The sequence below is a fragment of the Zingiber officinale genome, chromosome 1B (genome assembly GCF_018446385.1).
Source record: "Zingiber officinale cultivar Zhangliang chromosome 1B, Zo_v1.1, whole genome shotgun sequence".
In the NCBI taxonomy this organism is placed as follows: Eukaryota; Viridiplantae; Streptophyta; class Magnoliopsida; order Zingiberales; family Zingiberaceae; genus Zingiber; species Zingiber officinale.
This window is the reverse complement of record NC_055986.1, coordinates 4,886,738-4,911,153: the sequence shown is the minus strand read 5'-3', so window position 1 is coordinate 4,911,153 and position 24,416 is coordinate 4,886,738. Positions and strand designations below refer to the sequence as shown.

Here is a 24,416-nt window from a genome sequence, read left to right as displayed (position 1 = left end):
ATCCCGTTCCTTATCCCCTAAGCCTTCGCTTTTTCATCTAGCCGTACACGTGTGTCGCAACGTGGTCGCAGTGGCGATCCGGAGTTTGCTTCCTAAGACGCCCACGGCACGGCTTCCCGTTCGACGAATTAGAACCGCTTGATGGCAAATGAATGCTCAGGATTTATGAACATTCCAAGGATAAGACGCATGGTACGTTAGTAATGACGGGTTTCATTTAGGTCATGGATTAGGTTTGCATGAGTTGGTTGAATCATTGCCACGTAGACCCGGTCAAGCATAATCGACTTTGCAGATATTCAGCAATCTTCAATTCCACCGGAGAAGTTTTATTTGATTCAGAACGAGGAGTCTGGGCTTGTGTTATATTTGATTCAAGATATTGATCAATATAACCGTTTTGAAAAAAAAGTTCCAAGCATATCTAAAAATTTTATAATAAATTCCAGAATGCCTTCGGTCATCTCAATCGAAGAAGAAACAGATTAAGTAAATTCTAGCGAACAACAAAAGGATATAATCAAATTCCAGAATGCATTCTTTTCATCTAGATCAAAGAAAAAACAAATTAAGTAAAATATTGTAACAAACAAGATGAGCATAGAATCAAATTTCAGAATGTTTTTTTTCGTCTTAATAGGAGAAGAAAAAGAAGGTTTGGTGAATTCTCATTGACACCAAATCAAGGAGAACTGAGCAATGAACATAAGCTATCAAAGATAAGATTTTTTTTTTCCCCCTTTCGGCTGGGTGTACTGCTCTAACCTCTCAGCCGCCTCAGGCGATCCAGCCACTGGTCTTCCGGCACTTGATTCGCCCATTCCGGAGGGATTCCAGGGAACGCTACTCCCCTCATCGCATCCACGACCATCGCTGTATTCTCTGGAGTCAACGGAGCGCTCCTCCGCCTCTCGTCCTCGCTGAACGCCCTCGAGATCGACGCCTCCAGCTGCCTCACCCTCTCCTCTTCCTCCTCGGCCTCTTCATCCGCCGCCTCTGCCTCCGCGCCTCCACCAGCGCCGTCAACGGGAGGTCCATTCAGATCCAGAGCCGATAGGACTCCCTCGGCGTCGAGAAAGAAGACGCCAGGGCTAGGGTTCTGGATATGGAACACGCCGCCGTTGGATCGGATTGGGGAGGGGACAGCGGCCGCGTGTTCGTCGGAATCGGAGCTGGGTGCAGATCCGTCGTCTTCTAAGGCGGATATGGGCTGGTAGTGAGCGTCGTCGTGGTCGTCGTCATCGTCGGTGGCGTCGTCGTCTGTGCAAAATGGAGATCGAGAAGGCGATCAGAGTGTAAGACTGGCAGAGATCGGAGATTACCTCGGTGGCGGTGGTGGAGACCGTTGGAGATGGACATCGTCTCGCCGACAGCACGTTGCCAAACACGCCTGCAGATCCGTCGGAGAGGAAGAGGAGAAAAGGGCTGGTGCTCCAACCACACCGCTCTTTATCGGGAAATTCTCAATTTACCCCTACAAACTTTAGCTTCATCTCCATTTTTAACTTTATTGGGATAGTCAAAAATTTCTCGAGCTCCGCAAGTTCTTCATCAAGCCATCAATCCAATAAATAGTAGTCGAGTTCTTCAAATTCCATTCGATCCATTTTCTAGAATGGCAACTTCAATTTGAAAGGCGACAAGACTCCCATTTCTCCATAGTTATGCACTCTCGCTTCTCGCTTCGAGGTCTCGACGGAGCAATTTCATTACTTGTGGATAGACCATTCATTGATTATACTCATTTTGTATATCTTTGATCACCTTTTATACTCATTCGACTACAGATAGAATCAGAGAATTCAGCTGCATTTTCGTAATCTTCTTGAGCTCCCCTTGCAGCTTCTTGCACTCCCCACTAATGATTATCAATCTCCTCATCCTTCTACTTCAACACCTTATCTTGTCACCAATCTACTGTCTTCTCCTCTGAAATTGGGGCCACTTCTGCTTTAACTTCTCGATGTAGTGATCTGATATCTCCTCTAAAATTGGGCAACTCACCAAAAGTCTTCGCAGGAAGGGATCGCCAGGGGAGGCTCATTGTTGTAGTCGACCATCCACTCTTTGTCAACAATTGATCACTGCCGGTTAGCATATGAAGAGCATATTATTTTCTTAAAGAACATTATGACTATATCAAGGAGTTCATTACCTTCAACAACATATAACGAAACAATAAAAAAACAATGTCGAAGGCAAACTCAGCTTAACTTGAAGGTTATAGGGGAAAAAATGAAAGAAAGAAAGAAAGTGTACAAGTCACAACTGCATCAAAGACGAGAGCCATTGCTTGGTTACTCCAAAAGTTTGTTTTCTCTCTTTCAGTGTGTAATAGCAAAAGGACTCGCCATGATGGAGTAAAGCAAACAGAATCTGATGAACCAGGCCCCAAGTTAGTTCACAGGAGCATAAGAACCTCGGTTGTCCCTACTATATCCGCTTAACCGTCGTGCAAAATTACCTAGCATATTCTGCAAGGGAGATACGCAGTCATTGTAGCTGCATCAATTGTAATTTCAATAAAAAGCTGACGAGTAGAAAATCTCAAATTTTAGGATTAAACTTGCTGCGAGCTTGGCATAGTATAATTTTCATCAAGATAAATAACTGTATACACAAACATACCTTTGCTCTGTGCGGCAAGCTGAGCCAAAAATCTAAGTTTGGAATAGCCTGGCAAATTGCAATATTAGCCATTAAGGTTTACACTGGATATTTATGGGTAAAGTTGCTTCAAACAACACTAGAGAAGATATTTGCCTAAAGTTGTTTCTTGGATCACTAGAGAAGAAAACAGTTTTTGCATATTCAGGTTCAAAATAATCAACATAACAGTATAAAATAGCTATCAGATGAAACTGGATTCACATTCAAGCAGTAACAAAAGGCTTGTTCAAAGGGCAGCCCGGTGCACGAAGCTCCCGTCATACGGGGTCTTAGGGAGTCTTACCCTGCTTTTTACAAGAGGTTGTTTCCAGAATTCGAACCCGTGACCTTTTGGTCACATGGCAACAACTTTACCGTTACGCCAAGACTCCCCTTCGTCCAAAGGCTATCATTAATTGTTAGGTCAGGTACTATGAAAACTTACAAGTATTCTGCTTGTTTTTTTTTTCTTTGACAATTTTCTGCAAATCATACTCATCAAGATTCCACCTGCATAGGTGAAAATCTAAGCAGAAGGTTCAGTGGTTGTCAAAAATCAACCAATATCAATGCAGATGACCCGAGTTGGACTGATATTGGCAAAGATTGATTTGGTGTTTTCAGAGAAATTGGTCAGTTTATGAAGATTGATGGTCAAATTTAAAAAGATTAGGGTTCAAGAAGTTGCTAGAAGAAGGCTCTGCAGTTGTCAAAAATCAACCAATATCAATGCAGATAACCCGAGTTGGATTGATATTGGCAAAGGCTGATTTGGTGCTTTCAGAGAAATTGGTCATTTTATGAAGATTGATGGTCAAATTTAAAAAGATTAGGGTTCAAGAAGTTGCTAGAAATCAGCAAGATTTTACAAGAAAAAGGATGAAATTGATTGCAATTTCATCAAATTAAGAGGAAATTCATTGTGTTGATTGCAATTTGGTTAAGTTTGGCTAATTCTGGAAATTCAACTGATCTAGATGATTTTTCACCCATCCAATTTTGAATTCTAATGAATTCACATGTGAGAAAAAAGTCTTCATTGCTTGCTTAAATCCCATGATTCATCATAACTCCTTGTTGTCCTCATTATTTTTTTTTCTTTTTTCCTATTGATTTAGATTTCACAAGTTCCAGTGATCCAATACAACCAGTACTAAGATTTTTTTGAATCGACGCCGATATTAATTTTGACAACCATGAAAGGTCACATATCCATAGAAAAAGAGGTTATGGCATGTTGAGCATGCGTAGGATCTGGAATTTGGGAGGATCTATGCACCCAACTAAACCAATTGACAGAATTCTAATTTCTAAGTGCAAGAATAGATGGGTAAGACTTGCATATCTTTTCTTGCAAACTCTTATACTACATCAAACTCACTCAAAGATTATTAACTTTTCATCAATCTTGTCTTTAACCCAAATTCGTCCTTCTCGTGGGAAATGGTGTTCAAACTCAATCTAACCTTTAGGACTAATTAGGCAAATTCAACTTCAAATATCATCCTGTACTCAATTACTCGGCAACCATCACATGGATAATCCACATATCTTGTATCGCAAGTGAAATCAAATCATGGCGTTCATGATTTTTGGTTTCCATATTCAGATCTTTTGATATTTCAAGTTGCACCCAGTAAAAGTATGTGTGATATAATGAAATCAAAACAGCATGAAACTAAAATTTTTTACTTATTTTGGCTTCAGCACCACATGAAACATAGCAGATCAAATGCTTGAACACAGACCAGCACAAGTTATAGAAGCTAAAAAAAAACTAGAAGAAATCTTACTTCTGCACCATGAATCCCCTGGAAAAAGAACCTATAGACTGTGCCTATAAGGATGTAGCCCACTAAGAAGCACAAAATGCTGCAAGAACAAGACAGGAACAGTTACCTTAGCATTATAGAATTTTTATTTATACAGAGAAGCATGGAACTAATCAAAGCACAACAAACCAAAGTGGAGCTATGACTTAAGGTGAAACACACATCATAATTACTGTTCCAAACAAGCCCCATCCTCTTCCATTTACATAAATAACTTTTGCACACCCAGATGGATGCCTAAGTGCCACGGCCTGCAGAGTTCAGTTCAATGATGTCTGTTATCCTTTAATCACTTTATATGAAAAGTTAACCCTACATTAAAGATCAGTCATATAACTGCAGGAGAAAAGGATTTAAGTTTAAAGCTAATAGCATTCACTGTCAGTAAATCATCAACAAACATCTAGTGATCCTTCAGCTAGAAGAAAAAGATCAATCAGAGATTATAAGATCATTATATGCTTCCCAGTAAATAGGTTGAGCAATTCCGTAAGTATCTAATTAGAAGCAAATGATAATAAAATGAGAGTACTGGAACAAAATTCTAAATTCCCAATAAAGGAATCAGAAACGACCATATCTTGAACAGATCTTAGTATGATAACTTGCAGGAAGTGCAATCAAGATTGATTTTAGAGAAGGAGAATCAATTAAAACTGGTGGTGCAAGGAGGGCAGCAGTTACTAAGAATTTTACTCATAAAGAATAAATAAATGTACTGCTCCAACTTGAGTAGATATTACTTTTGATAGAGCTGGAAAATTGAAGATGCAGCAAATGACAAGATTGCAAGAAACTATTGGTATATATACTATCAAAGACTAGCAACTCCTAGTTAGTTCATTCTTCAGGTATCCACTAACTTAATTATCATCATTGTGGATGTTAAACAGAGCGAAAAGGAGTTTGATTACTGTTTCCTTCTCATAGTTGTCATAACATCTTTTTCTTGCATAAATGAGAACTGCATGAAACCTGGATGTTCTCTTTTTTATTCAATTCTAGAGAGAGAAAGGAAGTAAAGATTTTTGCACTCACATAGTCACATTTTCCTGTAATGTTCAGAGAATTTGGAACCTGTGAGTAAAATTACCAGTAAAATTTTAGGAAGGACAAAATCAAATAGATAACCATAAAATCCAAGCATGCATGTATTGGTGTAAAAAATGGAATGGCATACTTGGACTTCATTTGAATCACAGAAGATGGAAACAGAAAGCGAGCAATTATCCTGGGTTCCGAATGAGGATGACTTAACAAGAACACCTTTCAGAGGATACTTCTGATCTGTTCTACAATCAGTATTAAGTAATATCAGTTTTATTATTAACAAATAGCAATGAACAACTTTCTAGGAAACTCAACATGTGAAAAAATGTCACAGAAAAATCCTAAAATTGTGCAAGCACTTCAAGCTGATCCAGAACAATGGACCATATACTTGACATGGATAATCAATCTGTAAAGTGCCGTGTTTTCAGTATTCACAACAGGTTTCATTCAAAGAGCTCGAGGCTGTACCTTGCCTTATCAGAATACAATCAACTATTACCTAAGACTTTGTGTGTGCGCCTGTGTGCTGCTGCGGCCAATTAGCAAAAAAATTCAAGATTTGAAGCAGTAATTTACCATTAGTTCAACTTAAAAGTTTAGGTTCCAGTTTGCATGAGCAAGTAAGATAAACAGAGAAATAATGCGGTTTCCTACTCCAACATAAGGATCAAGCATGTTCTGAGATACAATACCAATATCTAGGATTTTAGTAACATGGTTGAGCAATAGATTGTACAGGGCATTGTTGTAGATGTAGCTTGATCTAATAAAAATTAAGAAATGCACAAATAAATATGCTATCCGCCTATCCCACGTAAAATTGTAGGTTAATAATGACAAATGATAAGTCAATAACTATCAGAATTGATAGCATAGTAATATAACACATTATAGCAAGAAAGTCATAAGATGCATGAGCAAAACAGAGATGCAATTAGTAAGGACACAGGAGAAAAAATATTCTGGTTCAAGAAAGAAACAAGTTAACTCTAGATGTGAAAACAAGGTCAGGAAGAACAGAATTACAAAATTAGAAATGATGAGAACTGAGAAGGATAATGGATCCCTCTGAGGATATGCTATTACTAAGGAAGTAACAGAAACATCATTGTAGCCACCCAAATATATCAAGGCCAACTAAAATTCATAATTGGTCATAGTAATAACCACCAAAGGACTTTAATAACCTCCCAAAGCCAACACAAAGGAGCTCAACAGAACTTAAAAAGGATCCAAGTTAAATTAATAAGATTGATAATGGATAAAGTTGTCATGATGACGAACTCAAATGCACGCATGTGACCTGCCTATAAGTTTGATTAATGAAAATCAATACAAATAAAAAGTAAGCCTTACCTATAAGAGCAATGTATAAATCTGAAGACCTTCCAATAGTTGTGCAAACAGGATATCCTGCATATGCAACTAATATTAGTACAATTAGAACTACCACACAAATGTAGTAGGAATCAAGGTTCAAAATTTCGAACTCTGCTGAAGTTTCACATTTTGTGTGGAACAATACTATTTCGATACTATACTGATGTTTCAACATATAGTGCCGGCAGAAAATTGAAAGGGGAAGGAGAAGGAAATGAAAGGGAAAAAAGAAAAAACAATTATATAGCTAACATTGGAGTTTGTCTCAATAGCAATGATACAATTTTGAGATTCTATTGTCTGCTACAAACAACAAAATAATAACAAACATCATTTCAAGTGTTTTGTAGCTTGCCAAAAGGTGTCGAATGTTAGTATGACATGATACCCATTGACATAATTAACATGACACAAATTGATTATTGGATTGAGTAATATCGAAATGATATGTTTTGACCATGTTGTTGCTTAACACCATACGAGATTTCAAACCATGTAGGATACTATTGGCCCTGAAGAATATTGATCGTCATGACAAATTGATGATGGCAAAATATTGTCTTGTGCTATTATTTTTAAACTCAAATAGTGAGACATTATCAAAACACTCGATTAAATACACAAAAAAATAGCATGGACAATTATTTGCAAAGGCAAGGCATCCAAAGGGCTAAATGAGTTCAATACTGCTTTGAAGATTGAAGTTAGATTTTTTTTATTTTTTTTTATTTTTGGTTATACATGGCCTCACCACTCATATCCCAGATAGCCCTTCTTGGTGTATATTATTTGTCCATTAGACTCGCTAGTAGATGAGTGTAAATAGATTTAATTTAAATCCTTAATTGTGAAGAAAAATCTTCAGAAACTAAACGTTAGTAGAATTAAGATTGAATCTATGATACGTAATTTAGTATGTTAATATAAGATCCATTGGTAACGATGCAAGTAAATGCTCTGTGATGTTGAAGATAATCCTCCATGATTGATGTAAGAAATAGGGCTGCCGAGTAAATGCTCTGTTGCATAATTTAGTTAACTTGTACTTCAATGATTTCCTTCAGTGATACACTCCCGACATTAAACATAGACAGGACAAATCAGACATAGGAAAAATCTTAATTTATTCCCTTTTTAGGCACTGATAAAGTATATACTTTGAGTAAAAAGATACCACAAACAAGAGAATGTGTTACCTCCTACGTTGCTTGCCACAAGTGCACTGCATGCCGTACCACAGTGAAGTGGACCACCACAATCCTATTTACACAAATCAAAGGAAAAGTCAGCAAGAGAAAACCAAATCTTCATGCTTCCATGATGGATAAAAATTGGACAATTACATAACAGTCATCTGAAAAGCAAGTTGGCCAAGCACTGCTCCTACGTCTACTACTTTCAAATTTTCAGATAATTCTATCATCAATATGCAACAGTATCACCTATCATTATGTAAAAGCAATCTATCACAATATTATCTTTCAAGTATAATACAGCTATAGTACCATGGCAAATTTTTTTGGAGAAAAATCAGTTAGCTAAGACTAAAGCACTACTTAAAAAATTCTGATGCAACTACAAATGCAAAAGAAAATGAAACAGCATATATTAAAAGATGAAACATAACAAAATCAGTTACCTGACAGCCAAAACATCTTGGTGGATCATGGTTGAATATCATTTGATCACAGAGCTGTTCAGATTGCGATTGAATCAGTTAGATAGAATAGCATAAAATAAACAAGATTGCACACAAAAAAAGGTGAAACTTTTTCTAAAGAAAAAAATAAACATTTAAGCACAGTGTATCTCGAGCTGAACCTCACAATTGAAATATATGTCTGGATATTTATAATGCGATGCAATTAGGCACATATGTTCTATTGTTGGACATGCAGAGTGAGACAAGAAAAAGGTAGATAGGTTCTTAAATGTTAGATTCTCCAATACATCTCTTGCACCTATGTCCGTATGGTTAGTCCTTTTGTGGTGGGTAGGCCTCCAGCATTACAAGGTGGCACATGTTACTCTTACTGAGCAACTCATGCAACTACAGAACATATGGAGCATAAAGGTAATGTAAATCAAATATCACCCTCATAGTAACATGGTGCAAAGTGCAAACATGAGGGTTAGATCAAACAGAACACAGATGGATCTGTTGGCTCGAAATCCCATAGTGGTGGTAGTGCATTTAAAAAAAAAAAAGGCAGCCCGGTGCACGAAGCTCCCGCCATGCGGGGTCCCGGGGAAAGATCCATTGTACGCAACCTTAACCTGTTTTTTTTTGCAAGAGGTTGTTTCCAGGATTCAAACCCGTGACCTTTTGGTCACATGGCAACAACTTTACCCTTTTGGTAGTGCATTTGTTCTAAGAAATTTTGATGTCGTTTCATTGATCATCAGATGCAGGTTTGTTAACAGAAATCAGCTCCAGAATGTGAAATGCAGCAAACCTTGGAGCACAGAGACTACATTTGAGGGTGTAGAACCAGATAGTGGTTCCATGCTTAACTCAGAAGAGGGACCTGCATGACTATATTTAATGTAGTACAAAACTATATCATCACCAAGTAATGTTGGTTTCAACTATATGAGATCAAATCCATGATCTTATGCCTATATTGAACTCTATGAAAAACTGTATCATTAGTATATTCCTATCATTATTATCAATATTTATTACATTAGCTAGAGTTTTTTATTCTCCCTGCACTCCTTACACAACTTGCATAACGGTTTTGACACCATGAAAATATTTCATCTGACCAGAGGAGGAACAGAGCAGCAACTGATTGTCCTGCTTATTTTGTTTGACAATGTTATATGCCACCCCAGCCACAGAATCATTTGTCCTTGAATTTAAGAGGAAAGTTATCAACTCGCTGAAGTTGTTAATATCTTTAGGTTTCTTGTGTTTTATAAAAGATTAATGAATTTTACTGCCATCAAGCTTGAGGATTTATGAAATTTGCCTGCAACAAGCTAACTACATGACACAATAGATTAAGAAATAGGTTTATTGTCATATGTAAGAGTTCAAACCATGTTTGCGTCCACAAAATCTTCAAGGCTAACAATATCAGAATAGCATCTAGTTAATTATAGGAAGAGTAGAATATGCAATGACATATTATTTTGTTAGTAATCAGCCATTGCCATCCTCTATCCAGAGATTGGGGAATACCAGATAAACAAGTTATGTTATAGTCATTGATATCAATTTTAAAGAAGGTAACCTGATGAAGCCAACCTGAAACCAGAGTGAAGTGTCATTTACAACCACTTTGTAAAACCTACAAGAAAGAGGAATTGCTCAATGATCAATATAAGACTTTCAGATAACTTCAAAAAAACTACGATCCATAGATCCAATAATGGGAGGAGGAAAGAAATAGAAAGAAGATGAAAACTCAAAAACTGGTTATCAAAGAAGAATATAGTAGTAGCTTATGCAAAGCCAAATAGCCAGTTTTCTCCTGTAATGGAGTCAGACATATTAATAGCTCACTACTAAAGAAGATTAGTAATGAACAAAAATTCAATGGAAGAAAATCCAGATAATACAGATGGAATAGAATAATCTTGCTGTGCACAGGTTTATCAATTGTATATCAGTTGCAACATCAACTGTCTATCTATTACCCATGAAATTGTTCTAGATGTGTTTCCACCTTCCTATAAATTGGATCAGCCAATAGAAGCATGACATATTAGTGGGTTATATCCAATATGATAGCAAGTATGTGCCATTAGAGAATTTAAATACAAGGCATAGCTCTTGAAGTTTTTTTAGTGGCTGTAGAATAATTTTGAAGGCTATCTTACGAAACCTAGACATATTGAAGGTTATAAGACATCTAAATTCAATGTCTACGATCATAATGCAGAAGCCATAGATGATAGATCACAGCATATATGGGAAAAGTAGGAATTAAACAACAACAACAATAACAACCAAGTCTTATCCCATTAGATGGGGTCTGTTTATACAAATTCTTCTATGTCATTCGGCTCTATCCCTATTATATCATCATTTATATTTAAATAATTTTATTGTTGCTAACCAAGTCTTTTTGGTCTTTATTCCTCGTTTGAGATGGACATTTGTCATAGTTCCAGGCAACCCCGCCAAAGCCGGTCCCAAGTCCGGTTGAAAAAGGGCAAGGGTTGCACATTAGGTTGCTAGCCAACATGGACTTTCATGCAAATGTTCAATGAAAAGTAGGAATTAAACACTAACCTAAAATGTTTTTGACCAATCTAATAGATGTTACAGTGTAATATAAATAAGATATCTTTGTCGAATTTCAAATTTAGCTTAGTTCGGAAACATCCTTACTCATCTGTACTTGAAGCCCATCCAGATCTCCATTATGAGCAGTCATTTCCTTTTGGATCACTTAATAACCCTATGATTAGGTCCATACTGTTACCATTTCCCATAATCATCATCTAGTTTAAAATAGAATTGAAAGACAGCAGTCTATGGATGATTCTTTGAATGCAAAATTATAGAGATGGTGTATGGTAATGCAGGTTCCCGTCTTCTAGAGTTGCAACAAATATATTTCGTTACCACAAGCAGAGCAGACATAAAATAACAAGTTTAGAAGCTCAAGAGGATAACGAATTTGTGATGGAAGATTCTGATATTGTGCTCTCGCCAGAACCCAAATCAAATTAAATAATTGAACCATTAACTTGAGTGGCGTGCATGACATGGCCACATTAATTCTAAATCTAAAATACGAAGTACACTGATCCAGATTATATCAACCAACAGAATGTCAACTAAATTGGAGCGATACCCAGAGAACCGTAAACTTCACGCACTCCTAACGAGAAGCCATATCGGGTAATAATAAATAATCTAGCACTGATCTTCTTTGAACAATACAAGAAGACGAAGGAGAAGAAGAAATTTACGAGCTAAAGCTTGCAGGCGAGAGTTGGAGGGTAGAAAAGCAATTGTTAAAAGGAGGAGTACCCGTCTTCGCTGAGAACGCCGTGAGGGTATTTGGAGGTGGGCGACGCCAAGCTGTAGTTGTAGATGACGCCCTGGCGGCGGACGCTGAGCTCGCAAACTCCGTCGCCTCCGAGTGAGAGTTGCGGCTCCAAGGAGAGGAGGAGGAGGAGACGAGGGAGGAGAAGGGCGAGGGCGATACCATGGCCACGGAACGGCCGCATCGTCATCTCGAGAGGCCGCCGCTCCTTCAACCAGATGCCACGCTGAACCCCGGCTGGAAGGAGACGGATCAGATCGATGGGCTCCAAATTCGCATCTGACGATCTGAGTCATGGAGTAGTCGATGCTTTTAGTTATTTATTTAGACTTAGTTAGTTAGTTTTTATTTATTTACATTCATCCATTCAAATAAGAAAAAGGAGAAAATAAAGGGCGTTTTTTTTTTTTTTGAATCGTCCAGATGATACCTATTTTGATTTTTTTTAACCAAAACTCATTTCATTTAAAATTTACCCATCTATCGTCCAGCACTATACAATAGCAATAATAATTTATTTATGGGATTTGAATCTCGATAAAGTCGAGATAAATATCTTTCATATGTGTTAATCATTATTCTAAAAGTTAGTAGCCGTCCGTGATTTACCTTTTCTGTGTTGATCTTGGGACGGATCGACGGGATGTTGGGAGCGAACGTATTTACCTTTTTAACCAATAGTAACTTATTCATATTATTATCTATCTCTTATTTTTTTCCATCTAAATTAATAGATATTGATATAACCGTTACAAAATTATAATTGTTATAACTATGTAGCAATTACAATGGTATAATAATTATAACTATTATATAGTTATAATAACTACGATTTTACAATTATTACAATTGAATTGTAACTACGTTGTTCCGTAACTATTATAAAATTGTGGTAGCTATGAGTACAATATATAAAAAACTAAAATTAAAATTGTTCGCAATCTCCAAAAAAATAATAATAATAATAATAATAATTAAATGATATTTTTTTATTTGAAATCTTGACGTTATAAATGATTTTTTTTATCTGAAATCTTGATGTTATAGATTTTATCTGTAATTAGTTATAAATTATTTGATATATTATACGTCGTATATTTTAATCCGACTTAAAAATTTTGATCTCTTGAAATTTAAGATTTAACATCAGTAACAATTACGCGCTGCTACGTGTAGCAAACAGAAAGCTACTGATTTTGCAAGCGAAAAAAAAAAAACATCCAACCATTTAGTCAACACGGCATGGAGCTAATTACCTTGTTTATTCATCCATAAACTATAGTTGATTTTATAAATATTTATTAAAATCTCTCTCCAAATCTATTTTTTTATCATTTAATTATTAGCATCGTCAAATTACGAGATAATTACATAACAAACACTTAGCCCCATTTATAGTTGTCTGCATCGTAACTATCAGGTAATAGAATTTCGTTACTACGAATTTTCAAATTTTAGAAACACACATTTTAATAATCTTGTAGTGGTAAGAGCATTTTGAGAAGACAAATTGGTAACGAATTGAAGAACTTTAAAAATTATTATCATATAATTAAAATATCATGAGTTCAAATTCTGAAAATAATCTCTTATCAAAAATAAGATAAAACTGCATACGATGAATTCTTCCCGAAGATCCCGCATAATAAGAACTTTGTACATCGGACTATCCCTTTTTTAAAAAAATTGGTAACAAATTAATTCGGTATAATCATTTAATTAAATAGACGAGGTGAACTGTGTTGTGTCATACTATTCAACATGGCTCGTATAAAATTCAGAAACATACCAAGACACATCTAACTGCGCAAAGGAATTGATATTTCACATTGATTAAGATACACCACTCTGTTGCCAGTCAATACCAAAGTGGCAACTATAATGCTGAGCAAGCCCCGATATGATTTAATCTTCAAGAGTCAAATCCAGATAAGGAGATTCAGCAAGCTTTTGGCATGTTCCATCAAGGCCACGTACTTGAATGATAAACCTGAGGGTTGTGACTCCAATATAAACACTAAGATCTGAAACGTAAAATGCTTCAGCTCTAGAAAGACCCAGGTACTGCAGGCCTGAGCCACTTTGAGCGTAGATGTTATATCTCTGAAATGATGTCGTGGATCCTTCATTGAGCTTCCAAGTTAGTTTCAGGTTGAGCATTTTGTTTCCAAGAGAATCTGAGATGCACAGAATATTCTGAGCTCGAGTGACCCATAAATCTGCTGGTGGATATTCCGTGCCATCCTCTTTGTTTCGAATGCTGATGTGACCTAGTGATGCATAGTAGAGTGAAGATCCAGAGGTTTCTGGTAAGGTACCTTCTTGAGATGAACTTTTGTTGTTTTGTATGGTAATCAGGCCACGACTTTTCAAGGTACATACCATATAAATGCCAGCTAATGTATAGTCACCCAGTGTCAAGACAGCTTCATGTATAAACCAAGGTGGGTAAGCCAATGCATCCTCCACCTTACTTTTTATTTGGGGCTTGATGATTATATTGTACTCTAGGCCTGCATTGGTGAAAGATTCAGAATCACTTGCGATAAGGGCACACGTCCTTCCGTTGGTTTCTGATAACAATTCAAGATGTAATCCAAAGAGAGAATTTTCATCTACTTTTACCTGCATGAAAAATCAAATAATTCAACACCTGAAAATTAGTAAAACTCTGTTGAGGAGATTCCAACAACTAGGAAAACAATTACTATGGGAGAAGATGCAGCTTACAGAATATGATATGTACACGGGTTGATCATCCAATAGAAGTTGTCCATGGAAGAGCTTTGCAGAGAAAAAAGAGTTATCCATTAGACTTCCTTTAGCAGTAATATTTCCTCCTCCAGAATAAGATGCATCCTTGAAACTAATAATAACAGATCAAAATAATAACAAGACATGTTGCATGTTGAATATTTTTAGCAAAATAAAAGAATAAGAATTGCAAAATTAGGTTGAGAAAGGACAAAAAACGTAGAAAAGGATGAGAATTTGAAATGACATTTATATGCTACTAGCACATAAATGCTTCTTTTTTTTAAGAAAAAAAGAAGAAGTAAATTTACAAAAAGTATAGGCAGAAGAAAATTGCTTTTCCTACACATTTCTACAATAGAAATTACGAGTCAAGAACGTTACCATGAAAGATCTTGAATGTCTTTTGCTATAAATGTATGAATTTGAGTTCCTCTATTTTGAAACTAATGGAAACTCTCCTATTTGTTTTGATGGGCCGGTAGTTTTATTAATCAATAGATTATTAGGGTTATAGTCTTGGTGACTAGCTAAGTTTCTTTGATTTCGGTCCACTTGGGTCTGACCTCGTGAGTTTGCAGCATAGTAGTGATGATGTTTGCCAAAAGATTCCAAAAGTTTTGACTATAACTTGAGTCACAAAACTTGACTATAACTCGAATTGCTATGATTACACAGTTCTGGAAAGGCTCTGTGGAACATATTAAGCGCTCCTCCACCTAAATGCAACATGCTAACAGCAGCAGCACAATAATAAATGTATGTAAAAATGGATCATGTTGATTAAAATGTGCAAATATACAGTTATAATCACAACACTGAAGTAGCTGAACAAATGAACTTTTTTTGCTTTAAAAATACATAAAACTTACTTGATAAAAGCTTCAATGGTACTGGAGCTATTATGGTTAACAGGATTACCAAGAATAGGCTGTTTTAAGAAATATACAAATTTGCCTTAGTAATTGTAGACAGTGCTTGATAGACGTAATACAAGGATACAAAATCGGTTTCAACCTCCACAATAGCTAGCTACTACAATTAATTGGAATATACTTTCTAAAGGAATAGGAAAACAATAGCATATGTTGAATTGAATTAAATCAAGTTTAGAAGCTTCTTATTTATATAATTAACAAGATGTAGGCAAAGCATCTTTTGAGTGAGTCAACAAGAGCAATAGGATAAAAAAATCAATAACAACAAGGTAACTATAAGAAGAGAAAAATTATAAAATAACCAAGATGTTGAATAATACGGATCCAATATTACACAGCTATGAGATTGGATTATAATATGATTCAGCAAAACAGTTAAAATAACTGAGCAGCACACGTGATTTACTTGGGATTAATTTGGCATAACTTTGGCAACATGAAAAAGGCAATAGTGCTAAAACAACAATAAATGGAAAAGTTAATTATGTATTTGGTAAAACTGTGGTGGCATGATTTTGATAGTGAAGAGACCCGCACGAAGAATGCCAATGGCAAAAGAGGACGAGATCTAACATTCTAGTTGATCAAATTAAATTGTTATAGTAATGATTTTAATTATTAAATTAATGTTTTGTATTACTTTATTTATATTGTTATAATGTAATTAATTAATATTACTGTAATAAGTTATTAATATTCCTCGACTTCATGGCTTCTCTATTTATAGAACTTCTCGGAATCAAGGAATAAATTCTCTCGAGAAGAATGACCAGAATATAAATCCAAATATGAAATAGAATATAAATGTAAAATACATCATAAAAACAATGTCCTGAGTTGAATTAAATTAAAAATGTGTTCAAAGAGTTGCCATGCTTGAAGAAAGATTACATAAAAACAAAGGAAATTCCAATATTTCTTTAAAGTGGAATGGTAAATTGTATTGTAATTAGATAAAAGAAATAGATATTGTTCAGAATAATTTTTGCCACTCAATTTCCCACAACAGTTATAGGAAAGATTTTCATGGTTTAAAAATTGTGATGAAAAGGTGTCATTTTAACCAATAGTAATCTTATGCCAAATATGGGCTTATGTTGTCTCAGGCCTCATGTAACGATTTCTAATCAATAGTGAACCTTTTCTAAGAAGCCATAGCTTATTTATATTTCTTATCATGTTTTATGATAGTAGCACAAAAAAAAGGTGTTCGAAAAAAAATACAACATATATAAATATAACATGACAGAATCTGAAAAAGCTTGGAGACCTAAGAAATAAACTAAGAAAACATAATGAATCAGGCATACAAGCAATTTTATGGAGCATGTTAGGATCATAAATAATACCTGAAAGCCTTGTGAAGATATGTTATTCCATGGATCTTTAGCTACCTGAAAACCTTCAATGGAGAAATGATAGCCATGACCCTAGAATCAAAAGATATCAGACAAATGAAATAAAGAAGAATTTGACGCACATACAGAACAATAACAAAAGATTCGATGATAAATCTGAATACTTGCTAATAACAAAGAGTATTTCAATAAACTTAATACGTCGGTCAAAAAGATAAAAACTACTCAACGCATTGCCACTTGAGATGATGAAACTGAAAAGCAAAAGCATATAAAACATGCTAACTGAATCCTTCAATAGTAATCATCATGAAACAACTTTTCAAGAATAAGAACGTGATTACATAATCCTATCATAGATGGTGTGTGATAGACCCTTAAGAAAATATGTTAACATTTCAATCCTACACTAGTGGCCATATTTATTTTTTTTCCAAAATAGAGATATCTGACACATTGTTTGCTATTATCATAATTCATATACATTGTATAATCAAGCAGAATGCATACAAAGGCAAGTGCAGCCTATGATGATCTCAACCAAAAAAAGAACATGAGGCTACAGAGAAATAGCAAGTTGGATCTTAAAAATCCATTTTTGAGTCGTTAAGATGAAAAAACAAAAAACAAAATTTGCCAAAGTAGATTGATATGTTTAGATAACTAAATCTTTGTCATATAAAGATGGAGTTGGATGAGTATAGGCATATGCATACATCATAAAATAAAGATCCATGTTCATATTTTCGTATATGAAACCTCCAGCTTCTCAAAAACTTACTGAATCTATTCTATGAAAAAAAATATTTGAACATTGATATTAAAAAAGGTTTAGTTTTACCAAAAATAGACAAACTGTAAGATTCCTAAGCCCAAATCAATAATCATTCTGGGTAAGAAAACTTAAAACTGGTATTTACTCTAGCACCCCAAGTCATTTTACAGGCAGACAAGTAGAGGGTTGCATTTGCCACCAGTGATCTCTCTCACTCATGGTCAATCATATTCCATATCTATATTTGGCACAGTCTTCCTTACTTCTCTGTGGTGCTTTCTCACACTTAAAATTGTCACCTAGTAGGTGATATAAGACACTTTCCAGATGGGTTTTTCTCTATCATTTGTACTGTTGTGGGGCATTGTACATTTTGATGCTTTATCTTTGTACTTGCCTTACCCCTTTACATGATAAGCTAGTAAAAAAATACGATTATAAATTGCATTAAGAGCCTTGTTGTGAAGTAATCACTTGACATTTTTGTTTGAAATTTTCGACCACTACTTCCTTATTTTAAATTTTTTTAGATACTGTTTTTTTTTGTGCAGGTGTTACTGCTCATAATGTGTCTGATGTCTAAATTACATGTACAACACAAAAATAGCATGTCATAACAAGAAAAAAATATCAGTACAAATCATATCCTCTATAATGGTAAATGCCTTGCAAAAGTCATTTCAGATTGCTACAAAATAGCCAACTATCATAGCTTCCCAAGCTCAAAATCATGTTCCTTGATAAATCAGATTCCAGCATAAAATTTTAGCTATATTGTTTTGTTGCCGAAGTTAATTAGAGCATCTTGTAAATTTTCATGTTCTACTTGTAACAAAGGATGGGAAACATTTAATAAGTAAGTTCAAGTATAAAACTTAATATGCTAGTCAATTTGAGAGCTTTGAACTACGTAAAAACAAATAAATCGATGCCCACCTGATCAAAGTCCGAAAAGAAGGGCAACTCTTTTGGGTAGTGCTGAAGGATCCCCCATGACTGCTCAACAAGGCCCCACCAGCTGCACAATTCAAGGACCCATGTAAACTTCAACTTAAGGGTTGCCCGATGCACAAAGTTCCCGCTAATGTGGGGTCCCGGGGAAGCGTCAAACCATATTGAGTCTATTGTATACAGTCTTATCCTGCCTTGCAAGAGATTGTTTCTGCGACTCGAACCTGTGACCTTCAAGACTCCTCCTAAAACTACAACTTAAGGAAAACGAATAAATTGAATGTGAAAATTTTAATTCATTTTATTAATGTCATATCTGACCTCTCCTAAGCTAGAGTATGAAGCACAGTGATAACTGATGTGTTAGAGCTAGTGGTTATATACTTTTAGTTAGGTTAATTGTTTAATCCCATGTTGGCTATTGGTCATTAAGTGTTATACTAGAATCTTTCATGTAGATGTTCAAAGGAAACAAGAACAAGATGATCCATGTGTTTTCCTTTGAGGGGGAAACCATAGGCTTGGCATAGTTGTATAGCCTTCCTTCCCTGCTCTCCTACTCTGCCCCACCACACTCTCCATTCCTCTTTCTTTGACAAGATAATCCCTTATCAACCCCACATAGAGGCAAATCCTTAGGCAACAATATAAGAAATCCTATATGATTCTGAAATGGCTTCTTGTGTTTGCCTTTAGCAGCATCAATCATTCTCTTTCTGACAACCTCATGTTACATAAAGCTTGGTGTCCTCTCTCCAACATCCACTCCAGGCAAACATGTCAAGAGCCTAAGGCCTTATCATCTTCAACAAGTTCAATAGCGACTCCCTCGCCTTTGACGTGTCCCTTGGCTAAACCTACTTAAGGTGACACCTGTCTACTTTTGATCATCAAACCAGGTGGTACAATCATCTGCAACAAGTTGCAATGCTCATCTATATTTCCTCCTCTTTCCAAGAGACTTCCTCATCCATGCCATCACTACCTCTGTCACTTGCACCTTATTCCTCCTCCAATGGTGACTCCCACAAACTTTATCTGTCTCCAAATCAAGTAGCAGCAGCAACATTATCTCAATCTCTAGTCTACTTTGGTTTCCTTCTTGCCTACCTCAATATGAGGATGCTCTTCCATCTCATTGTTTTTTTGCTATTGGTTCCTATAATTGTTCTTAGCTTCAGTGAATGTTGCTTCTCATCAAATACGGCACAGACTCATGTCAAGACCCTTCCATGATCATCTCATCATGGATCATCAACCCACCACTCGTCAACTTCTTCCTGAAGTATCAAGATCACTTAACAATTTTATTGAAACAACATGAGTGCCTAAAAATCACTGATCTTTTGGAAGACTTCATACCTATCAGATGTAGATCCTTGTCATAATGGTCTTTGTATTCTTCCCATTTATCTTCCCACTCCCTCTGCTCTACCCAAAGAATTGAAAAAATAATATGAAGCATAAATTGAAAATAATTCAATAAAGCTTGCTGCATGCACACTAAGACATTTCAATTTTCTAAAGGTTTTAGTTTATCAAGACGTTTCTTCCAACGTCAGGGTTGTATCTGCTTTCATTTATTCAAGCCAAGTCAGTAATTCATATACAACAATGTGGGAAGCCTTCTTGAATCACCATTATTCGATATGTTAACAGCAATGGAATTGAAAGGGGAAAACCATGGGGAACAGATATACCATCTTCCTTACCAGTTAAGTTAAAATTCTAAAACTTTTCACATGAAAATGTATATTTACGAAGCAATGAACTATACAATTAAAGTGGGAAGTTTATACCAATTATGTGCAGTTTGAAAGTCAGGTTTTTGATTAGTTTCATATACCCATGCGGGAGCAAATATTGCAGCTGAAACATCATCCTTCTTTAGAGCATCAAGGGCTACGTTTGACTGTCATGGTAAAGGAAAAAAAATTTTAGATTTTATCTTGATAATTGTACTGCTATTAATAATGCAGGAACACATTTATGTGCATATAAATGATGTGCAAAATTAAGAAATATGTCAATATAGAAAGCAATGACCTTTTCTGATCCAATAACCCTAACGGTGTGTGAAGGCTTTATCAAGCAATTCCAAAGTGGCTCGGCTGGGAGTGCATGTGAGCTTTCTAAATGACTCCCAAATCCAACTCCAAATCCAAGTCTATTATCTAACTGCAGTGAATCACAGAGCCCTCTAAAGCAATTAAAACTTGCTAGTGCATCTCACATGAAGTACATTCTTAGTCTCTGGCAGCCCTTAGAACTAAAAATGAATTGTTACAGCCATGCAGCTATGCATTTCCTCTATATTTCTGCTCTGTTCATCATGACTAAGGTGACTACCGCAGGCATGATCCCACAAGGCAAGACACTTAACTCAGCCAAATAAGGTGCTACAACGTTTAGTTAAAAAAATATGCGAAATATAATCATCAGCATGCATTCATTTCCTTTTACTCCTCTAACTCTAATCATACAAGTGTAGAAGCCAGTCCACTGTCCAAAGCAGCACGTTTAGCATGTCTAATGAGAAAAAACTTGATTTTGTCTTCCAGAAGATTTATATAAGGACTTTGCAAGGCCATCAGAAAGAAGAATCCAGGGCAATTGGAGGCTTCATACACCAACAATCAAGAGAAATTGTTTGAGGATTTCAGTAGGCCAAAATTTTGGAGGCATGCTAAGGAATGATAGCAAAATCCTCATTGGGATTCCATCTTCAAGATTGAAGACAATGATGTGGTTTTAGATTAGGTATTTTTATAGTTCTACACTGGTAGTCTAGTTCATATATATGAGAGAAAAAAAATTTGCACTCTCCCATTATAGGTGGAATATTTTTCACCCGTGGTTTTTTCACTCTTTCATTTTTCAACGGATTTTTCCACTAAATTGTTTATGCACTTCGTCTTTGGTTGTTATTGATGTAGTGATACTATTGGTGATGATCACCATATCTAAATCCTAGTGAACTGTTAAAAAGTGGTACTAGGTTCTGTAACAATAAGTACAGCTTCATGACTTAGTAAAGTGAACCTATACATGCTGTAGAAAGAAACTACCTAGAACCATGACAATAAAAACTGATTAACCTAAGAAAAAAGAGCCGATACTGAAAACAAATTGTCAAAGTGGCAGGCATAAGTTAAATATGTTCAAATTAATATTACACCTACAAATTGTGTTAAGGAAATTCTTTTATCTGCAATAATGGAAAATTTTAAAGAAAATGATTTTTGGCAAGGTGTTGTTACATACATTCCACTCTCCACCACCAAAGGTGTTTCTGCCAAAAACATCAATGCCCATGTAAACATCCAACCTTCTGTTGCCTGCATTGACAGCTGAAACTTTGGGGTAACCTTCCTGCAGGATTGGGGGATCTAAGTTCAAGGTAAAAGAGTATGAAGAAGTTCACTTGTTTAACATTGAATAAAATTCTACCTGCCAAGTATAGTTGACAAAAATACCATCGCATAAATCAAAAAATGGCTTGTTGGCATCATTCAGTTTGTTTTGCCAGGCAAGTTTACCATCAATAGTTACAGCGTCATACCTGCATTTTACAAATCATTCTGACCACTAATACAGTTCACTAAGAAAGTGTAATGAGGAGTTGTATTATCAGAGAATTTAAAATTTAGTGAGTGAAATGACCATATGACTAAAGACCCGGGAACTGAAGAATGCATAGTACACGATAGATGATGGACAAACTCCTTCAAGTTATTAACTTGCTTCTTGTCCAGATTGACTTCTATATTGACCTGAAAAGTCTTACTATCATGTATCATTTTTATATGGGTCAATACACAAAACCAAACTTACAAATCAACATCGAATTCAACTCCTAGAAAAGCAATTCTTGGAGAAGATACAAAGCCAAAAAATCAAGAACTCCAAACTAAAGAAAAACCTATTTGGAAACAAAGATTCTGCAGACATGCGCACAAAAAAAAAAAAAGGGGAGCAAGGGAAGAGAAGGGAAGATGAGACTAACCAGCCAACCATCAAATCCCAAAGCACTAGCTAGTTCTGTAAGTCGTTCAGCATACATTTGGGAAGACTCCTTTGACGAAAGCAAGGTATCACAAATTACTCTACCTTCATCCCATTCAACCAAGAAAGTTCCTAAGACCTTCATATCCGTTAAATCATGCAACAAAGCAAAGAGAATAAGTTAATTTTTCACAGAATAGAAAGCAGCATCATGTGAATCAAGCTGACTGAATGAACTTAGGTAAGATAAACTTCCACACTTTGATAAATGAAAGGTTAATAAGCAAACAGAGGTTAGGAAAGTTTAAAAAAAAGACTGGATGAAGGAAAAATGAATCTCAGAGACATAGAAACGTATGTGTTTTGAGCAAAATTAAATAGAATGTCGCTGATCAGTCAACCACTGTTTTATCTGCAGCGAAAACATGAATAAAATAGTAAGGTATAGCTCATAAAGAAAATCATCACCGTAATTATCAAGACTAGTGGAGCTGGAGCATTTTAGACCAAACAACAACATAAAGGGGATGAGGAGCATCGGGAGAGAATACCTTGACGCCATGGGTGTGGGCGGCGTTGGTCCAGCACGGCGGCGGCAGCGTGACCAGGTCATGCGAGAAGTAGACGAAGACATCCATGAGGTACCAATGCCAAATCGCGTATGCTCCGGGGTTGCCGCTCCCCTGCACTCGCAGGTCGTCGACGTACCCGCCCTTCATGTCGTGGCAAACGAGGATCCTACGGCGGGGGGGAAGAAAGGCGGCGGAGGACGGGAGCGGGACGGAGGCGCGGTTGAAGGGGAAATGATAAGAGCGGAGGTAGGAGCGGGAGGCGAGGGCTTCGAGGCTGGTGATGGGATAGGAGATCGGGGGAGAGGGCTGCGACGGGTCGAAGGGAGGATCCCATGGCTTGGGGTCGCGCTTCGGAAGGCGGTCGCGACGGCAGAGGAGGAAGTCGACTAGGGTTTTGAGGAACTTGCAGATCTCGCGCAAGTGCTCCATTTGGCGGAGGATCAGTTTTCGGAATGGTCGCAGTGTTCGCCATCCACGGCAACCGTTTCGTAGTCAATGGCTCATAAACAAAGAGTTTTAAAATTTATTTTATAGTAACAAAAAAACATTAAAATTCAACCCTACTTATTCCAGTCTTTTTTAAATTAAAAAATAAAATTTATTCCTAAAATATTAAAATATTATTTTCCTCAATTTCTCACTTTCCAATTTACATGTTTATTATTTCACAGATAATAAAAAAATAAAGATTATTCTTCGTGAAAAGGCACATATATTTTTTAAAAAATATTCTTTGGAGTAATACTTTTGTGGATTTTAAATTCTTTAAGATTATTAATTTTTATATTTATATTTATTTTTATATTTATATTGATAGTGTCTAAGGTGGAAAGTTGGAGATATAATTGTTATATTGTCTAGATAGATAGCATCCTTCTCTGCGAAATGAATAACGTCATTATTAAGCTAGGGAAAGGGTCCCAGCGTTGACCCTCTGACGTTCAAATCAGTCATTGGAACTGTAGAGGAAAGTAGTGCAACAGTAACGCAAGCGCAAATAGTGAATAATGCGTACCTCCGTCGATGATTTGACACCCCCCTTATATAAAGTTTTACTTGGCAACGTGCACACTCCTTTAGGTGTGGACACGTTCTCCAATGCATCCCATGAAAGGACTTGTCAGAAAGTACTTCTGATATCAT

General features: G+C 36.1%; 2 protein-coding genes and 1 pseudogene across 3 annotated transcripts; 1 reads left to right on the top strand and 2 right to left on the bottom strand.

The window, feature by feature from the left end:
- The first annotated feature begins 141 nt into the window (after positions 1–141).
- LOC122052193 lies at positions 142–1,510 on the top strand (annotated as a pseudogene).
- On the bottom strand, positions 917–12,214 carry LOC122047726. 2 transcript variants are annotated; one of them, XM_042609188.1, is made up of 14 exons: positions 11,905–12,214; positions 10,168–10,210; positions 8,554–8,607; positions 8,111–8,174; positions 6,891–6,947; positions 5,662–5,768; positions 5,520–5,558; positions 4,644–4,732; positions 4,443–4,521; positions 2,629–2,676; positions 2,465–2,474; positions 2,260–2,376; positions 1,323–2,084; positions 917–1,260 (listed from the first exon to the last, which is right to left on the bottom strand). In XM_042609188.1, the coding sequence occupies exons 1-13, from the start codon at positions 12,108–12,110 to the stop codon at positions 2,071–2,073; spliced, it is 927 nt and encodes a 308-aa protein (XP_042465122.1). In that variant the 5' UTR covers positions 12,111–12,214; the 3' UTR covers positions 917–1,260; positions 1,323–2,070. The 2 variants fall into 2 exon arrangements, with proteins under 2 accessions (XP_042465122.1, XP_042465115.1); XM_042609181.1 differs by having other exon boundaries at positions 1,323–2,376.
- A 1,357-nt stretch (positions 12,215–13,571) lies between these two features.
- Positions 13,572–23,769, bottom strand: LOC122047707 (cytosolic endo-beta-N-acetylglucosaminidase 1-like). The gene is made up of 11 exons (XM_042609147.1): positions 23,253–23,769; positions 22,703–22,840; positions 22,360–22,469; positions 22,147–22,258; positions 21,961–22,068; positions 20,496–20,608; positions 18,682–18,763; positions 16,962–17,042; positions 15,547–15,605; positions 14,651–14,786; positions 13,572–14,545 (listed from the first exon to the last, which is right to left on the bottom strand). Exons 1-11 carry the CDS (start codon positions 23,700–23,702, stop codon positions 13,826–13,828), a joined length of 2,109 nt encoding a protein of 702 aa, XP_042465081.1. The 5' UTR covers positions 23,703–23,769; the 3' UTR covers positions 13,572–13,825.
- Positions 23,770–24,416: the final 647 nt, after the last annotated feature.

Excerpts from the sequence above, each read along its gene's own strand:
- LOC122047707 (XM_042609147.1), bottom strand. The coding sequence starts at position 23,702 with ATGGAGCACTTGCGCGAGATCTGCAAGTTCCTCAAAACCCTAGTCGAC. Across the intron at positions 22,470-22,702 it reads TGGGATTTGATGGTTGGCTG|GTCAATATAGAAGTCAATCT; the intron begins GTTAGTCTCATC and ends AAGACTTTTCAG. Across the intron at positions 20,609-21,960 it reads TTGGTGGTGGAGAGTGGAAT|TCAAACGTAGCCCTTGATGC; the intron begins GTATGTAACAAC and ends TTACCATGACAG.
- LOC122047726 (XM_042609181.1), bottom strand. The coding sequence starts at position 12,110 with ATGACGATGCGGCCGTTCCGTGGCCATGGTATCGCCCTCGCCCTTCTC. Across the intron at positions 5,769-6,890 it reads TTTATACATTGCTCTTATAG|ATCAGAAGTATCCTCTGAAA; the intron begins GTAAGGCTTACT and ends ATTGTAGAACAG. Across the intron at positions 5,559-5,661 it reads GTGATTCAAATGAAGTCCAA|GTTCCAAATTCTCTGAACAT; the intron begins GTATGCCATTCC and ends TTTTACTCACAG.